Raw genomic sequence first — 17597 nt, forward strand, 5'->3', positions numbered from 1 at the left:
AGAGCTGTTTAATGTCATACTGTGGAACATTCCAAGGAGAGCAATGTCAGACCACCGACCAAAAAGTTACACCTTTAAGATCTTCACTCCACAAACAATTCTAGGACAATCTTTTCTCCCATTGTCCGAAAAGTACAGCAGGCTACATCTCCAACACAAAACCCAACTGAAATGAATTATTCTCAGCTAACTTAATTCCAGTGTGCATGTTAACTCGGACAAAGACCAGTCCAGCTTAATCTGCAAGCGTCGCCCCTGTAAGCTCTGAACCATCTCCATATAAATTGCCTCTTGATGTAATTTTACTGTCTGACCTGGCAACAAACCCACATTCTTCCAACATGAGCAGTATCCATTTCGAGTTTCTGTACCATATTTGGAGTACGCTATGAATATCAAGTAAAAACACTACACCAAAATACATCACATGGGCTAAGGATCGTGAAAGCATTGCAAAAAAGAACAGAGTCTGAGCATATAATACCAGTAAATGTGTGTTTTGTGACATAGGAGATGGGGACTTGGAAAATCTTTTCTTTTTTTTATGTGATTTGTAAAACTATTTTGGCTTCGTATTCAGCCTTGGCTTCAGTCTGGAGGGTTTCGGTTTGCCCCTCTAACCAGAAAAGAAATGAAAGGTGCATTGTGTAACTTTTCTGGTGGAAGGTCTGTCAGATGCTTTTCTTTATAAGCAATGACATTTCCATAGAAACAAAAAGTTACATAGTACAGCTTTAATTAATTGAGCCCAAAAGAGAGAAAAGAGGCTTGTTTTCTTATGTCCTTTTTGTACGATTTTAATTTATCCCAATAAGGTCGAGCTTTGAAACTGAATTTCCATTGCCTGGAATGTTCCACAGTATGGCATTTAACTTATTTATCTCTACGGAAACAGCAGGTGAAACCACAGGGCCAAGTTACATGTCAGATCAGTGGAGAGGCGAGTCCACTCACAGTAAGAAGTCAAGTTTTTAGGTCAATAAAAATCAAAATTTGTTTTAAATAAATGGAAAATGGATATGTTTAATGCTGATTCAGTTTGCTCCTCTAACCATAAAAGAAGAAGGTAAAAGCTGTATTGTGTAACTTTTCTTGCTTGCTTTTCTTCATAAGCACTGACATTTCCATAGAAACAAAAACTTGAGAGAAGAGAGGCTGGTTTTCTTTGGTCCTTTTTGTACGATTTTAATTTACTCCAATAAGGTCGAGCTTTGAAATTGTCCCTTTCTATTGCCATTTTCTGTTGCCTGGAATCTTCCACAGCATGGCATTAAACTTATTTATCTCTGCGGAGACAGCAGTGAAACCACAGGTCCATATTACATGTCAGATCTGTGGAGAGGCGAGTCCACTCACACTAAGAATGCAAGATTTTACATCAATAAAACCCATGTTATTGAGTAAATGGGAGATGAAAATGTTTAATGCCGATTCAGTTTGCCCCTCTAACTAGAAAAGAAATGAAAGGTGCATTGTGTAACTTTTCAGGTGGACAGTCTGTCAAATGCTTTTCTTCATAAGCAATAACAGTTCCATAGAAGAAAAAGTTGAGAGAAGAGAGGCTGGTTTTCTTTGGTCCTTTTTGTACGACTTTAATTTATTCCAATAAGGTCAAGCTTTGAAATTGTCCCTTTATATGCTAATATGTTGCCATTTTCTGTTGCCTGGAATGTTCCACAGTATGGCATTAAACTTATGTATCTCCACGAAGACAGCATGTGAAACCACAGGTCCAAGTTACATGCCAGATCCGTGGAGAGACGAGCCCACTCAAAGTAAGAATGCAAGTTTTTAGGTCAATAAAAACTCTTACTGAACTGTTATTGAATAAATAGTGATGGATATGTTTAATGCCGACTCAGCTTGCCCCTCTAACCAAAAAGAAATGGGCCAAGTTACATGTCAGATCTGTGGAGAGGCAAGCCCACTCACATAATTCTGTGCAACTAATTGAATTTTGATCGCAATTTTGATTTGTGTGTCAAACGATCTCCAAATTCATAATCGAGTTAAAACACTTCAAGCTTAACAAAGTTTATTTTGGGATATTTGTTTATAAATAAGTATAATTATTTCATTATTTAAATATAGATATTGTAGAACAGCTGGATATATAGTTTATTTTGGATATGTTTATGTTTTTCTATGTCTTATTTCATGTTCAGAATATATTTTATTTATGTTTTATACATCACAAAACTGCTCTAAGTTACATGTTTGTAGCCTATATTTATTTTCATATCAATAACAAAGTGTTTTCATTTTTGAGAGAGATAGAGAAATGCTGAATAAATGCATCATGTAACAAAAAATATTCGTCTGAATAATCGTGATTTTAATATTGACCAAAATAATCGTGACAATGATTTGTTCCATAATCGAGCGAGAATGCAAGTTTTGTAGGTCAATAAAAACCCATGTTTTTGAGTAAACGGAAAATGGATATCTTAATGCCATACCGGGACATTCCAAAGAAATAAACAATAACACCTCCATAGAGATGAGCAGGTGGCGGACACTCCACCAGAAAAGTTACACAGTGCACCTTTATATTCAGATAAGGTGATCTTTTTTTTTTTTGCATTAGAACTGTACATCTGCAATAATAAACAAAAGCAAAGTTAGAGCATATAGCATTCACCCTAATGCCCCAAAACTCCCCAAAACAGAACACAGCTGGGAAATTGAACAGTTATGTCTCGGTGGAATAAGCCTGGAGGGAATTTTAGCGTAGAAAAAGTACTTTGTTGTAGTACAATAGATACCTTTTATGCTCTCCAGTCTGTCTGACGAGCATAAAGGAGCTGCATATTTCTTTTGAACAGCAAGACAAGCATGGCAATCTCAATTAAAGCATTTCGTTCTCATCTTCTCCCTAATTGACCGCGGTCTACAATAGCGTGCACGATGCTAGCTTAGCAGTGGTCATCTCTGAAAGCCATGCAGCCCAATTATCCTGTAGCAATGTATTGTGTTTGGCCTACTTTATCTGTTTAAAGGGGACTGCATGCACCGCCAGCTAAAAGTGAATCAAAAGGGTGCTTGTAGATTTAATCAGAAGCGAGAGAGAATTATAAATGATACGAGTTCTTAAGGAAACTGCACTGAGCTTGCGTTTTTGTTGCATCATTGCATTTTTGTTTAAGTGATATGACCGAATGTCTAGCAAAAAAAAAATGGAAAAAAGTTACACTGGCTTATGTAACTTTATAGGTAAAGTTTCACACTCTCTAAATATTTGTTTAATATGTTTCACTTTTTTATTGATGTTTTGAGTTCACCCTCACTTTGCTCTCTGCGCTAAGTCACTCCCCCTTCAGAGCACTAGCACATCACGAATCAAATATCGGCTTCCAAGTATTCGGTATTGAACATATAAATTCATAGACTTTTAAGGTAGACTTTTTTTCTGACATTTTGAGTTCAAACTTTTTGGGGTTTTTTTGGACTTTTTGAGTTCACCCTCACTTGGCTCTCTGCACTAAGTCACTCCCCCTTCAGAGCATTATCAGATCATTACACGTCACATTAGTAGTAGCGCGTTCCTGAGAAATCTGCTGAATCAAATATTGTCTTCCAAATATTCAATACTGAACATATAAATGGATAGACTTTTAAGGTAGACTTTTTTGTTTTGACGTTTTGAGTACTTACTTGAGTACTTACTACTTGCTTGGCTCTCTGCACTAAGTCACTCCCCCTTTAGAGCACTGTCACATCACTGCATATCGTATTAGGTTTATGAAGTTGTAGTAGCGCGTTTCTGAGAAATATTGGTGAATCGAATATCGACTTCCATGTAGTCGATATTGAACATATAAATTGATAGACTTTTAAGGTAGACTTTTTTGACGTTTTGAGTTCACCTTCACTTTGCTCTCTGCACTAAGTCACTCCCCCTTCAGAGCACTACACATCGCTGCACATCGCATTAGGTTTGTGAAGTTGTAGTAGCGCGTTCCTGAGAAATCTGGTGAATCAAATATCGGCTTCTAAATATTCGAATTGAACATATAAATTGATAGACTTTTAAGGGAGACTCTTTTTTTGACGCTTTGAGTTCGCAGTTCTTTTTTTTTTTTTTTTTTTTTTTTTTTTTTTTTTTTTGACGTTTTGAGTTCACCTTCACTTTGCTCTCTGCACTAAGTCACTCCCTCTTCAGAACACTATCACATTGCTGCACATCACATTAGGTTTGTGCAGTTAGCAGAAGAGCGTTCCTGAGAAATTTGGTGAATCAAATATTGACTTTTTTTTTCTACATATTTGCTTCAGCGTTATTTAAGAGGTAAATAAAAGCTACTAGGGGTGTAACGATATCCAAGTCTCACGTGACGATATTGTCACGGAATGAACCTCACGGTACGATATTTATTGTGATATCGTGGGAAAGCTCACGATATGGTGTGGAGACTCACGATATCCCAATCTCTCAGTATAATATTTTCACAATTTACATCTCACACTATGATATTTATTGCGATATTTTGTAGTCACTGATCTAAAGGTTGGCAATTCAAATCCCGCTCTCGACATAAACATCATGGGTTGAGCGGTCAGATCCACTGACACTCAGGTTGGCTGGTGTGATTCCAGCTCACACAGACGGATGCTGTCATTGTGTCCTTGGGCAAGACACTTAACCCACCTCGCCCCCAGTGTCTGCGTACACTGGTGTGTGAATGTGTTTGTGTGAATGGGTGAGTGGTTCCTTGTTGTAAAGTGCTTTGAGTGCCTTGAAGGTGGAAAACAGCTATAGAAAAATGTGACCATTTACCATTTGACCATTTAGTCTACACTGAAATGGAGCAAAGGATCATGGTCTATGTAGTTCCCTCTCTTTTTTTAAGCTACTGCTGCACCATAACTCTTAACTTAAGCAAAGAGACTTGTCACAATATCACAATATTTCGGTTATTGTTACATCCCTAATAGGTAAATAACACGCTTGGATCCGTTTTGTCTTATTTTATTTTTGATTTAAGGAAAAATAATAGCATTTTCAGTCTATTTATGGGTATCGGTCAATATCTGGTATCATAGATAATTAAAGCCACAATAATGAAATGTACTTTGAAACTGAAAAAGTAGAATCAGTGCATCCTTAACTATTGATACTTTGCAGTGACGTCACACTGGGGGTGTTCTACATGTATGTGTACTGGCGAATGGACTGATTTAGACAACACATTTTCAGCAGCCAGTGATCAACACAAGCATTCATGGTCAGGTTTATGTGTTTGAAGGACTGACTAAGAGACTGACTAAACTGAAAAAGACTAAAAAAGAAACAAACAAAAAAAACCTAAAAGACTGAAAAACTGCACTGTTGGCTTGTAATGTTAAGTACAAAATAAGTTCACCTGTTGTAGCTCCAACTAAGTCAGTTCTTTCTGGTTAGATTGTGCTAAAATACAACTCAAATTAGATAAATAAGAAAGCTTCAGACAGAGCAGTGCTTACAGGGGAATGTTGATGCCATCAGCTGCAAAGTGCCAATAGAGACACTCCTATTACCTGCATTTTTAAGCACACGTCAGTTCGTAATACAGAGCAATTTTCCATTCATATTTTAGCATCAACATAGCTTCAAACATTCTTCATGACATAATAAAACTTTGGAGCTGATGCTTAGTAGGAAACATCCACACAAGTTGATTTCCAACCTCAGCTCATTAGGCCCATCCTGTTTTTTTTAATAGGCACTTTTGAGTTTTGAGTGCTTCCCAGCTATTTCCTCCTGACAACAACAGGCCCCAGGCATTAGCCCACAACACACTGTGACACCAGCAGATCCTCTAATACAGGATTTGTGTAATTTAGTGAACACAACAACATGCTGTGTTTAAGACCTGTTATAAAGCAGCACTCAGGAAAACAGAATTGCTGGCAGATGACAATAATATGTAGCTTTCCCTTGTTCCCATGAGTATAAAATTTAAGCCACACAAAAAGACTAAACAAAATATTGAAAATGATAATAGATCATGTTTGTATTGTATTGATAGAATATCAGCTAAACTGTATTTTTGCTTCTGGGAAAATGGTTGAAATGTTGTTGACAAATTAAAGTTGGATTCCACAATTAGAGAAGCGCCCAGGGAAATGGAAGCCCAGTCATCTTTTGCCTCCAACATCTCTGTTATAATGTTGTTTCCTCATCAAAAAACCTACCCGGAGTTTAGGCCCCACATGTACACGGGTATTTTTAAAAACAGAACCATTTCCCTTCGTCTGTGCACATCTTTTACACGCAAACGGTGAATTCGCCTCTGAAAACAAATTTTTCTAAAAGTTCTTCTGGATTCTGAAAAACTACGGTTTCGCCTTTGCGTGTAAAGTGAGATAAACGGAGTGCGACCAATGTTTCCCTTTTGCTCTGATGATGATCACGGAGCGTTCAAAGCGGCAGTCGCGTTTGTTCTGGTGCAAACACTTTTCATATGTTTGCTTTTGCACACACGGCTGATGCATCATATCCGTGACCAGAGACCAATGAGCGCTCATAGATCAGCGATTTTGCCACTTCCTGAACATATCTGTGGAGAGGCGAGCCCGCTCAGTAATGCACGTTTTTCAAGGTATTTGTAACTGTAATGAAATAAATGCTACAGGTTTGAATCTAATCCAGGCGCCGCACAGAGGCTTGGCGTACTTATGACAGCGCTCGAAGGCGTATTTATGTGGGTTGATGTAAACGAAAACTTTTTTGAAAACGACGCTGTGCGCACGATGTTATTTTGGAAAACGAAGGGAGGGAAATATTTGTTTCTCAGCATACCCGGCCTTAGTTTTGTTTCATTCACACATGTTTAACACACATAAACACTGCATATTTCAGCTGAGTTCTTCTCTCAAACAACTTGTGATGCAATGTAGTAACACAGGAAGTGCTCCACAATGTTTTTAAACTCCATCCACCTTCACTAGAATCATTTGGATAATTTTCAGCCCTGAGATTTTGTGAGATTTGCGTCAGATGCCTTTCCTAAACAAAACAAACAAACAAAAACAGAATCACAGTATGCGTTTGGAGATTTAAACCGGTTACCCTGCAGTTGGCTGACAAAGTCTTAACTCACCGCACCATCGCCGCCTTGTTTACAGTGTGTGATAATCTACTTGATCTCACAGAGCAAATCCCAATATTAAAATAGTAAACATTGATTCTAGCCCTACCAAAGCGCCACACCAGTCTAATTTGTTACTCAGCAAATTAACATTGGCGTCTAAAATTTCCCCAGCTGCCTGTCTAGTGTCTCTCCTCCTCCTCTTCTTCTCTCTTTCTCTCCTCCTCTCCTTCTCTCCTTCAGGCCTCGTGAGATGAATCACTCCTGGCTCTGCTCTTTAAGAAGATCATGTTGTAATTATCAGGGCCAAACACAGTGACCTGACATAACTCACGGACATAACTCTATAACATAACACTATTAAAAAACACTAAAACTTAACTCTATATCATAACTCTATAACAAACACATAACATAACACTATAAATAACTCTATATCATAATAATTCTATAACATAACACTATTACATGACTCTATAACATAACTATTTAACATATCTCTATAACGTAACTTAATAACATGACTCTATAACAGGGGTGGGCATTTATTTTTTCCATGGGGCCACATGAGAAACTGAAAATATTGTGGAGGGCCAGGCCAAAACTCCAAAAATTAACTAAATTCTTCATTATATTAACTGTATTTCTTTATAAAAAGCAGTAAATAACATTATTTTGACAAGCTGGTAAGACTTTATGTTATGACTAAGTAGTGAAAAAGTGAGGCTGCCTTACATTATATTAACTGTATTTCTTTATAAAAAGCAGTAAATAACATTATTTTGACAAGCTGGTAAGACTTTATGTTATGACTAAGTAGTGAAAAAGTGAGGCTGCCTTACAAAAACTGTCTTACAAAAACACCTCTAAAATAAAAGCAGTGCAGCTTTAGTCCATACATGAGGTAAAATTATACAACATGTTTATTTTGTAATTCCAATTGAGCTTAAACGGGCTGGTCAGAGGGTCGTATGTGGTCCCAGAGCTGCACAATGTCCAGGTCCGTTTTCTAACATAACTCTATAACATAACTCTATTTCTGGAGTCGTCCTGGGGTGCTCCTGTTACAGGGTCCAGAAGAGCGCTCCAGTTTCCCACAGGCTAATGGACTGAGCTTGGCAACCCAAACTGCTTTGGGGTTTCAACAAGTGCTACGATAAGGCTGCAGTATGGACAAATCTGGTGTAAAAGCAGTGAGCCATTTTGGTAGTTGACTAGTTGATTAAATTATCATATCTAATGAACAGTGAGATTTTTAAAACACGTTTTCAACTACAACTTTAGAAAAGGGGGGTGGGATTAAATTAATTTTCTTCTTCCCACTCCTTTTTGAGCCAGTTTTTTTGTTATTTCTGCTATGATTTCATTAATGTTATATGTTCAATTGTAAAAGAAGGTACATTTCTGACTTGCCCAAAATAAATACACAAATCAAACTAACAAAGGTTGAAATGGGATAACAACAAGTTCTACAATAAGGCTGCAGTATGGGTACAAGCTGGCATAAAAGAAAGTGCTAGGGTAGTCTAAAATACTGAAAAGATCAGATACTAATTGATGCTAAAACTAGTTTTGAAACTACTCCTGAAAATCACATAAATGGATAAAATTTGAATTTGAATTTGATTTCCTGAACAGTTTCATCTTGTGTTTTATCAGAATTAGAGTAAGACCACATGGTGTAACAAACAAATACTATTATTTTGTGCTATATGTTTATTCCTTTTGCTTAAATAATGCCTCCCTCTTTTTTACAAAGCATGTTTTCGCAGGTGTTTTCGAGTCTGTATAGTCCAGATTGGAATTAAAACACAATGATGATTAATTTAATAGGTGAACATTCATTGCCAACACATCAGAAAATGGTTTGGAAACAAAAATAAGCTATAACTTTCATTTTACATTATATAACACATCACATTAATGGTAAATCACTGCTGTATTATATTATTATTATTAAGTTTCATTATTGCTGCTCAAAATTGAATGTCCTTTGGGATCAATAGAGCTTTTATCTATCCATCTATTTATCTATTATCTATCTATCTATCTATCTATCTAAAAGAATAATCCTTAATAGTACTTGTCAAATTAAAAACTAGTAGCTGATCTTGATATTTGTAGCGTGAAAGTGCTCCTTTGAAAGTTTCCATCTATATCGCGAAGTTAAAGCCCTGATAAAACTATAAATAAATATTCTCCAAACCTATAACTTGGCATATAGTGTGAAGCCTAAATCTTCCACAAACATACTGCATTACCGTGATAAATTCCAGTAAGAAAACGGCTTCCAAAGTTTCCGGCTAAAAATCCCAATTTGCGAGTAGTTTGAAACCCGTAAAAATGTAATCAAATATAAAAATCCATTCGGTAGTGGCAAGGCGGCTCTCCTCTCATCCTCTCCTCTAGCTCTGAATGCTGCAGCTGCTGTTTGGAGAGAGAGAGAGGGAGAGGAGGAGGGAGAGGGGGAGAGGGAGGAGGAGAGAACGGAGGGAAAAAAAAAAAAAATCATCAAATACCTTCTTTTCATTCTTGTCGTCCATAGGTATGCGCGCCGTGCCGGGGATACCTTCTCCCAGTAGAAAGCCCAACCTTGTCATCAGTTCTTGAGTGGCGGGGGAGGAGGGGCTGGTGGGTTTGTCCGCTTGGAACTCTACAGAAACAGAGAGAGAGAGAGAGAGGGGAGTGAGTGAGAAAAAGGAAGGGAGAAAGAGAGGGAGAGTGTCAGGAGAGGACCTACTCCGGACCGGTCTGAGAGAATGCATCGGCGTGGACTCCAGCTGCTGCCAGTGTGGTGCAGGGAAGAAAGAGAGAGAGAGAAAGAGAGAAAGAGAGAGAGAGAAAGAGAGAAAGAGAGAGAGAGAGAGAGAAAGAGAAAGAGAGAGAGAGGGAGAGAGGGAGAGAGAATAGACTGGAAAGACAGTGGGGTTTTGTGTATGGATAAAAAGAAAGTATGGGAGCATAGGAATCATACATTTTAAAGCATATTTGGAAATGTGTTCAGAGTAAGTTTTTGTTTAGTGAAAAGTTGCTGCCCTAAATGTGTTTAAAGGTGCACCATGTAACTTTTCTGGTTGGGAATCTGCCTTCTGAGATGTATTATTAAACTTATATAATGATATTAGGGGTGTAATGGTACACAAAAATCATGGTTCGGTATGTACCACAGCTGTGAGGTCACAGTTCGGTTCATTTTCGGTACAGTATGGGATCAAAATGCAAAACCATTTGCTTGTTGCTTATTCGTGTTTTTATTAAACCAGCAATTAAACAGTTAAATAAAATAAATGCAATGTGCTGCTTGGTAATATTAATAAGTTAAATAAAAAAAAATCTCAAATAAGCAACAAATGTATGAAATATTACAAAATATAAATTCCTTGTAAACAGTAAACAAAACTTTTCAAAAAGTAAAGCGCAGCACTAAAAGTTCTAGCACCAAGTTTTACTCAATCTTCATATTTTTGGACAGAAAAAACAACTTGTTATAACATTGTCACAAGTTGCAAGTGCTGTTGTTACGTGCGGATCTGCTGGCAGTTACAATGTCCGTGCCGAAGAAAGGTGAAAATAAGGACCGGCGCACGACAACCGTAGTTTTGTGAGGATTCACGTGGTTTGGAGGGATGTAGTCAAGATGAGGGACAATTGTTGTCAAGGTGGCCGCCCTAACTATAAAGCTCTGCGGGAAACACTGCCACCCCAACCACGGACGAGTTCTCTTGTGAATATTAAAGAGCCAAGCCTTCCGTATAGCTGCACATGTAGTGGCGGAATGTAAACACAAACAAATTGAGCAACTCACTCGTGCACAGCCCTGCACCAAACCGAACATCTCGTACCGAAACAGTCCAGCACGAATACATGTACCGTTACACCCCTAATTGTTATATATTGTATGTTGGCCAAAAATATGCCCTTCTTAATGATTAGGGTTGCATCTCCAGAGATCTGATCTGTAACTTGGTCTGGTGTCGTGGCTGTCTCCTGTTTGTCTCCTTGGAGGTAAATGAGTCTAATGCCAGATTTTAGAACATTTCAGGCAAAGCAATAACATCTTTCACCAGAAAAGTTACAAAGCACACCAGGGTCTTTTCCTTTTGTATTTCTAAACCAGTTGTAGTAACTATTAGAAAAGTTTGGCATATTTCATAATTTTGTAATTAGTTTTTAAAAAGTGTTTTGATAATTTCTTTACTAGTTCCACAGAGGGCAGAAAATTGAAGTTCTGCCACGATTTCTCCGGTGTAAACAAGGCAAAGACAAAAATCACATCTTTCACATTTTATGATGCAATTTCACAATCAAATGTAAAGTATATCTGGAAACAGAAAAATATAAGAAGATGGAGGGTGTAAACAAAGCAAAGGATCATGAGCTACTGTATGTATTTCTCCCTGGTTGCTAAAGTTGCTATACCTGATTCTTACTCATCCTAATTAGTTACCGAGATGACTTTCAAAGAACTTTCAGCACACTTCCCGATTACTGGCCAATGAAACAGTATTATTAGATGCAGACAGCACACAGCAGACATATGTTGACCTCAAGAGCTGCTTATAGGCGAGTTTCATTGTTGACAAAAGCGCCCGTTGCATGCTGGGAATTATTTTGGTCGGCGGCAAGAAACACTAATTCAATATGACAGACGGAGCAAGAAAGCACGTAAAGGGTATTGATCCCGGTTATTTATCCACTCTGACGGCAGAGGACCCAAGACGATTTGACCAGAAATTGGTCATAAGCATCGATGGAGCCAAATCACCCTTTTCAATCCCTACAAAGCCTGGACCAAACCAAATTTCTGGTCGGAATCGCCAAATACCTGGACAAATATTCACTTGGGCGATATCCACAATGACTTGGTGGAAACTCCTGGGCCATTCACAGCAGAAAAGATGAAAACCTCCAAGAGTCTCGATGCGTTGTTGAACTTGTTGGAGTCCACAGTTTGCTTGGATCTTCTACGTTTGCTCTGCGAATGTTTGAAAGCCATTTAATTCACCGTTAGCGGTTCTTTTCACTCAGAATACAAAAAATACATTTTCCTTCTTCCGTGCTTCTATTTGTGTATCCAATAATGCAGCAGGAATTTACCATTATTGGGGATAAATACGCGAGGTTACACACTGTGTTTGACCGCTATCGTGTTTCTTTCCTCCGACCAAAATATTTCCCAGCATGCAACGCGGGCTTTTAATAACAATGACGTCAGCAGAAACTCGCTTATACAAGTTATCTATTTTGGGGCAAGACATATTTTCAAATACAACATACACTACATTTAAGATCCATTCAAAAGTTTCCCTTCGCTTTAATGATCAGCACATTACATTTCCACTCATGTTGTCCACCAGATCGGACCAGTTACAACCCAAAACACCTTTTCCTCGATGATGGATCTGACGTTCGTATTCAACTGTAACAAATGAACCAAAGACGTGAAAATAAAGACATATTTTCCCCGTACAAAAGCTTATTATGCAGTTCTCCGTCAGTACCTGCCCCTCCGCTCTCCTCTAACCTCTCTCCTCCACGCGTATTAATAAACCTGACAAGAAAATGTGATTAAATAACAAACATGCCTACTGGCCTAACCTTAAGTATTATTACGAAAAGAATGCAGTCAGTCAATAATACAAGACATAAGGAGAAAAGGCTTCCAGCTCTAACTGCAGTAGCCATCTGTGGTCACTTGGGTCATGCGAGCAGCGATGTGATCATAAGATGGACCATGTGACCAGACTGTACACGGCTTGTGAGTAGAATCTTTGTACGAATATGCAGTTGAAAGAAATGTCATTAAAGTTAGTAAAGTGTTATAATTCTATGCTCGTGTTTCATTTGTAGTGTATAGTTTTAGATCATGTTTTTGGATGAATGATTAATGGCCTTTATTTGTCAATTTCTTCACATGTACATGCAAAAGAATCGAAATTGGACCTGTCACCTCATCCGTATGTTACGAACCTACAATCAGCGTTGGGGAGTAACAGATTACATGTACCGGAGTTACGTAATCAGGGTACAAATTATGAGTAACTGTATTCGGTTACAGTTACTGTTTCAGTGAGTGGTAATTGGATTACAGTTATTTTGTTGAAATAAATTGATTACATGGCAGCATTTACTTGTTTTTACATTTCGGGTTATATCCCCTTTTTTTTTTTTTCCTGGTAATTCCACTCATTGCCGGACACTGAACCAGGTCCAAACCAGGTCTAAACCAGGTTTAAAACCAGGTCTAAAACCAGGTCTAAACTAGGTCTAAACCAAGACTAAACTAGGACTAAAACCAGGTCTAAACCAGGATTAAACCAGGTCTAAACCAGGTCCAAACCAGGTCCAAACCAGATCTAAACCAGGATTAAACAAGGACTAAAAACCAGGTCTAAAACCAGGTCTAAAACAGGATTTAACAGCATTTTTCCTCTTCTTCTAACAATAATATTTTTAATTTGGTTAAGTCTGTGTTTTATTTTCTTTTATCAGACAAAACATCTTATGAGAAGATTTCCTCATCTTTGCTTCTCTACAGCAAATCAAGCAATCCAAAGTATTCAGATTACGTTACTGACATTAAGTATCTTAATGGATTACATTACAAACTACATTTTGGGGTATGTAATCTGTAATATGCAGTGGAATACATTTTAAAAGTATCCTTCCCAACATTGCCTACAATACACTACAATATGACATGGAGGAGACAACTGTACATGGACTGGACCGGAAGACAGGTAGCAGGTAATGATAATGAATAAATACTGCAGCATAACATGAGGATAGGAGGAGGAAAAAAAAAAAAAAAGAGAGAACAGCCCCAGGCCATGCTCCTATCAGGGCATAGTATGGTAGAGTACAAAAAAACAACACCTTACAGTCCAAACACAGTCCAAACATTTCACAAGACTAGCAACAGGGGAGGGGTGTGGAGTTAACCTAACGTAGGCAAGCAGGCATCCGGATCCACAGTCACTAGGCGATGGATGCAACAGACCCGAAGACCAGAAGCTGCGAAGGGTTCAGGAGGAGCCAGGCTCTCTCTGCTGTAATCTCAGGGTGATGTGATTCCAACCCGGCCTTATTATATTTATGGAAAAATGTCATGCAGGAAGCTTGTGGGCTGAGCATTGGACCATAGACTGTATAAAGAAGTGGACTAAGCGAGTGTGACGTCACGCATAGCCAGTGTTTCCGACAGAAAACTGGTTAGGCAAAGCAGTGCTGATGAAAAAGTGAGGAGCAGGAGAGCTTCCGTGCAACAACAACGACCGTAGTTTTACGAGAATTCACGTGGTTTAGAGGGACGTAGTTAAGCCGGGAGTCACTTGTTGTCAAGAGCCTTAACAATAAAGTGCTGCAGGAAACACCGATAGCATTCAGCTCCAGTCAAATGAAGCTCACGATGCTAACGGACTCTTAATCTCTTTATTAGGAATATATATATATTTTTTTTATGAACAAAATAACGAAATAAAAAAGCCCAGGATCATGTATAGGGGTGTGAAAAATATTGAAATATCGATATGTAGTATCATTTAATGTGACGATACAGTATCAATATCAGGGGCTGCTGTATCGATATATGGCCAAGAGTATTTTTTGTTGTATTTTACTAAATTATTTTGTTACAGTGCTACAGTTTTATTGCTTGTTTAGTGGAAGTAAACTCATTGATGCAGCACATTTGACATATTCACTGTTTTGATTATTAAAATGTTGTTTTTCATATGAACTTTGCACAATAACTGGTTTAATAAAGACTTTTAGTATCACAGCCATGATAGTAAATTAGACATTATATTTTATTGAACTGTATCAACTTGAAATATATCATATCAAATATATCATAATAAATCATATCAGATCGAAAGCTCACTGTATCGAGATATGTATTGTATCGTGGCCTATGTATCGCAGTATGTATCATATCGGAAACTTCTGAATAATACCCAGTCCTAATCATGTTGAGTGAACATTTTAAGACCAAAATAACAAAGATCTCTACAGCGGTTACAGAGAGAGGTGTGACAGTATTCCAATGGAAGCCAATGGGAGCCAGGGTCAGAAGGAGCTGGAACCAACCACAAGCAAACTTCCTACTTGGAACGTGGCGGCTAGTGCGTTATCCATGTCCAGAATCATGCAGCCAACCATAACGAGTTCAAAGAGGGCAAGGGAGAGATCGCTAGATTACTCAAACATGCATGGAGATATAAAAACATTGAACTGAAATTAGTAGAAATCTCAAACAGTTGATTTTGCATAATACCACCTCTTTATGCAAAAATAATGTCATATTTCTAGCAGATATTTCTTCGTTTAAGTCGTGTAAGCATTTTCTTTCTGCCCTCCTTCACTATACTGTTACTGCAGAGTTCCTGATATTGATACTAAAAATGAGAATATTTTTATTGATTTGGATCAGTTCATATATTCACTTTGTTTTGAGATACCGGCGCCGCACCGTTGGTAGGTTGATATTGGATTCTAGCGGTTACTGAACATCCAAGTATCAAAATCAATACTGGGACTGGAAAACTTGGAGTAGTGCATTTCTAATAGTTATACAGTATTAATTATTCAAGGCCTCATGCTGTCGTACATTGGCTGGTGGTTCTTGAACTTTTTCCACAAAGTAACATCTCAGATTTTCCTTTACAAATGTGGTAGTTAAAGGTCTCAAATGATGGCTAATCCTAAACAGAGTAAAAACTTAAAGGTGCCAAATGCTTTTTTTTTCCATGAAGATATTACTGCTTTGTCCGAAATGTTCCAAAGTATAATATTAAATAGGTCAACTTTACATTTATTAAATTACAGGTGATATTATAGCTCAAAAATACCTAGAGATACAGGCATTCTGACTGTGAGCAGGGTTTCCTCTCCACAGATCTGACCTGTAACTTGGTCCAGTTTGGTCTCCAAGAAGATAGAAAGGTTGAATACCATACTGTGAAACATTCCAGACAAAACCACCAGAAAAGTTACACAATGTGCCTCTAATAGTTTATATTTGAAGTGCAAAAAGACCAAAGTACTGCAAAATATAGTCGCACAGCAAGAAGGTTCTGGGTTCGACTCCCATGTTTCTCCCCGTGTCTCCCTGAAGAAACCAGATCTATGGAGAGGCGACTGCTACTCACAGCAAGAATGCATGTTTTGAAAAGTACTTCTGAGCAATTAAAAATGCCCATAACTACATAATGTCTGAATAGATATGTTTAATTAGCCTAATCTCGCAGGATTGGGATTCATTTGTTCGACCGTAGGCAAGTACATTTTTAATTTGACCAGTCGCTGCTATTTGGTCGTGACGTATGCAATGCACCAAATCCTGTAGGAAGAAGGGAAATAACGTCTTTCCCCTTGATAAAATTCACCAAACATTCTCTTTGTTCTGGCTTTAAATCGCCAATCTCGGGAATTGTTGCCAACACAGAACGTATGGCTTCATCTACATCCATCTCAACCACTTTGTTTACTGTTGTGCTGTAACACAAAAGGGACCCAGACAGGTGCTTGAGTTTGACGTCATGGCTTCAAAGCTCTTCACTGATTGGCCGGTGAGCTGTCGACAACTTCTGGGGTTCTTGCAAAACGTCTAGAGCAGGGGTGTCCAAACATTTTTCATCAAGGGCCACATGTATAAACACAGATGAAGCAGAGGGCTGATGGAGGGCTGTAAACTGGTGCTCAATACAGTGAATAATTGAAATATGTGCATGTTTAACACGTTAGAATGAGCCATCAGTCTTTATTCATGCTAAGATCCTAAAAACCACAGACTAAATATTAAATATGAGCTTTATCAAAGTAGATTTAAAAAAAAACTTGCAGTAGAAAGCCAATTCATCTGGAAGCCTGAGGGCCAAGAAAAATTTGTCTGAGGGCCGCATTTGGCCTACACGCCATAGTTTGGACATGCATGGTCTAGAGTATTCTGATTCCTGACCTAGTCGCTGGAGAGAAATGAAATTGAGTGGAGGCTCTAGGTGGCCATACTGTGGAAAATCAGGCAAAGCAATTTCATATTAAAAACAAAATAATCACGCAAGATCTCAAAATACGCTTCAGTTAAGATCTATCATTATTATATTTGGACGTGAAAGATCAAAATTTACAACAACAATAATTCCAACACAAGCACCCACTGATCTACAGTCCCATTTGTAATCCGAGGCTCTGTGACTACAGGGTGACTAACGCTTTCCTTCCATTCGCCGTAAAGCTCCTGCTGCGCTGCTACTGGTCAAGGAAACTTTTATGAGCTCAATAATAAAGAATATCGCATGAGGTCAGTGTTCTCAGGAGGTTTATACGCACATGACAAATGACCCACACAGGCCACCGGACCATAATGTGAAATACATAATACATACACTGTTTTTATGAGTCAAAGTTGCCGTCATTTTGACTTTATATGGCTTTGTGAAGTATGTTTGATTTTTCTCATGTTTGGCTAGAGTTGGCACTGCAAATTAATAGGAAAAAATATACTTTTATAAAAATATATCATCATAT

The 17597-nt window shown here is 38.1% G+C and overlaps 1 protein-coding gene across 1 annotated transcript in view; it reads right to left on the reverse strand.

Annotated features, from left to right (window-relative positions):
- The window catches only part of tanc1b (tetratricopeptide repeat, ankyrin repeat and coiled-coil containing 1b), a 289556-nt gene that overhangs the window by 121422 nt on the left and 150537 nt on the right, over positions 1-17597 (reverse strand). The window contains exon 5 of the mRNA XM_055151328.1: positions 9590-9723. Within this exon, the coding sequence (XP_055007303.1) occupies positions 9590-9723 (134 nt within the window). The remainder of the gene's footprint in view (positions 1-9589; positions 9724-17597) is intronic.

The sequence above is a fragment of the Boleophthalmus pectinirostris genome, unplaced genomic scaffold (assembly GCF_026225935.1).
Source record: "Boleophthalmus pectinirostris isolate CB_2022bp ecotype Guang Dong unplaced genomic scaffold, ASM2622593v1 HiC_scaffold_1, whole genome shotgun sequence".
In the NCBI taxonomy this organism is placed as follows: domain Eukaryota; kingdom Metazoa; phylum Chordata; class Actinopteri; order Gobiiformes; family Gobiidae; genus Boleophthalmus; species Boleophthalmus pectinirostris.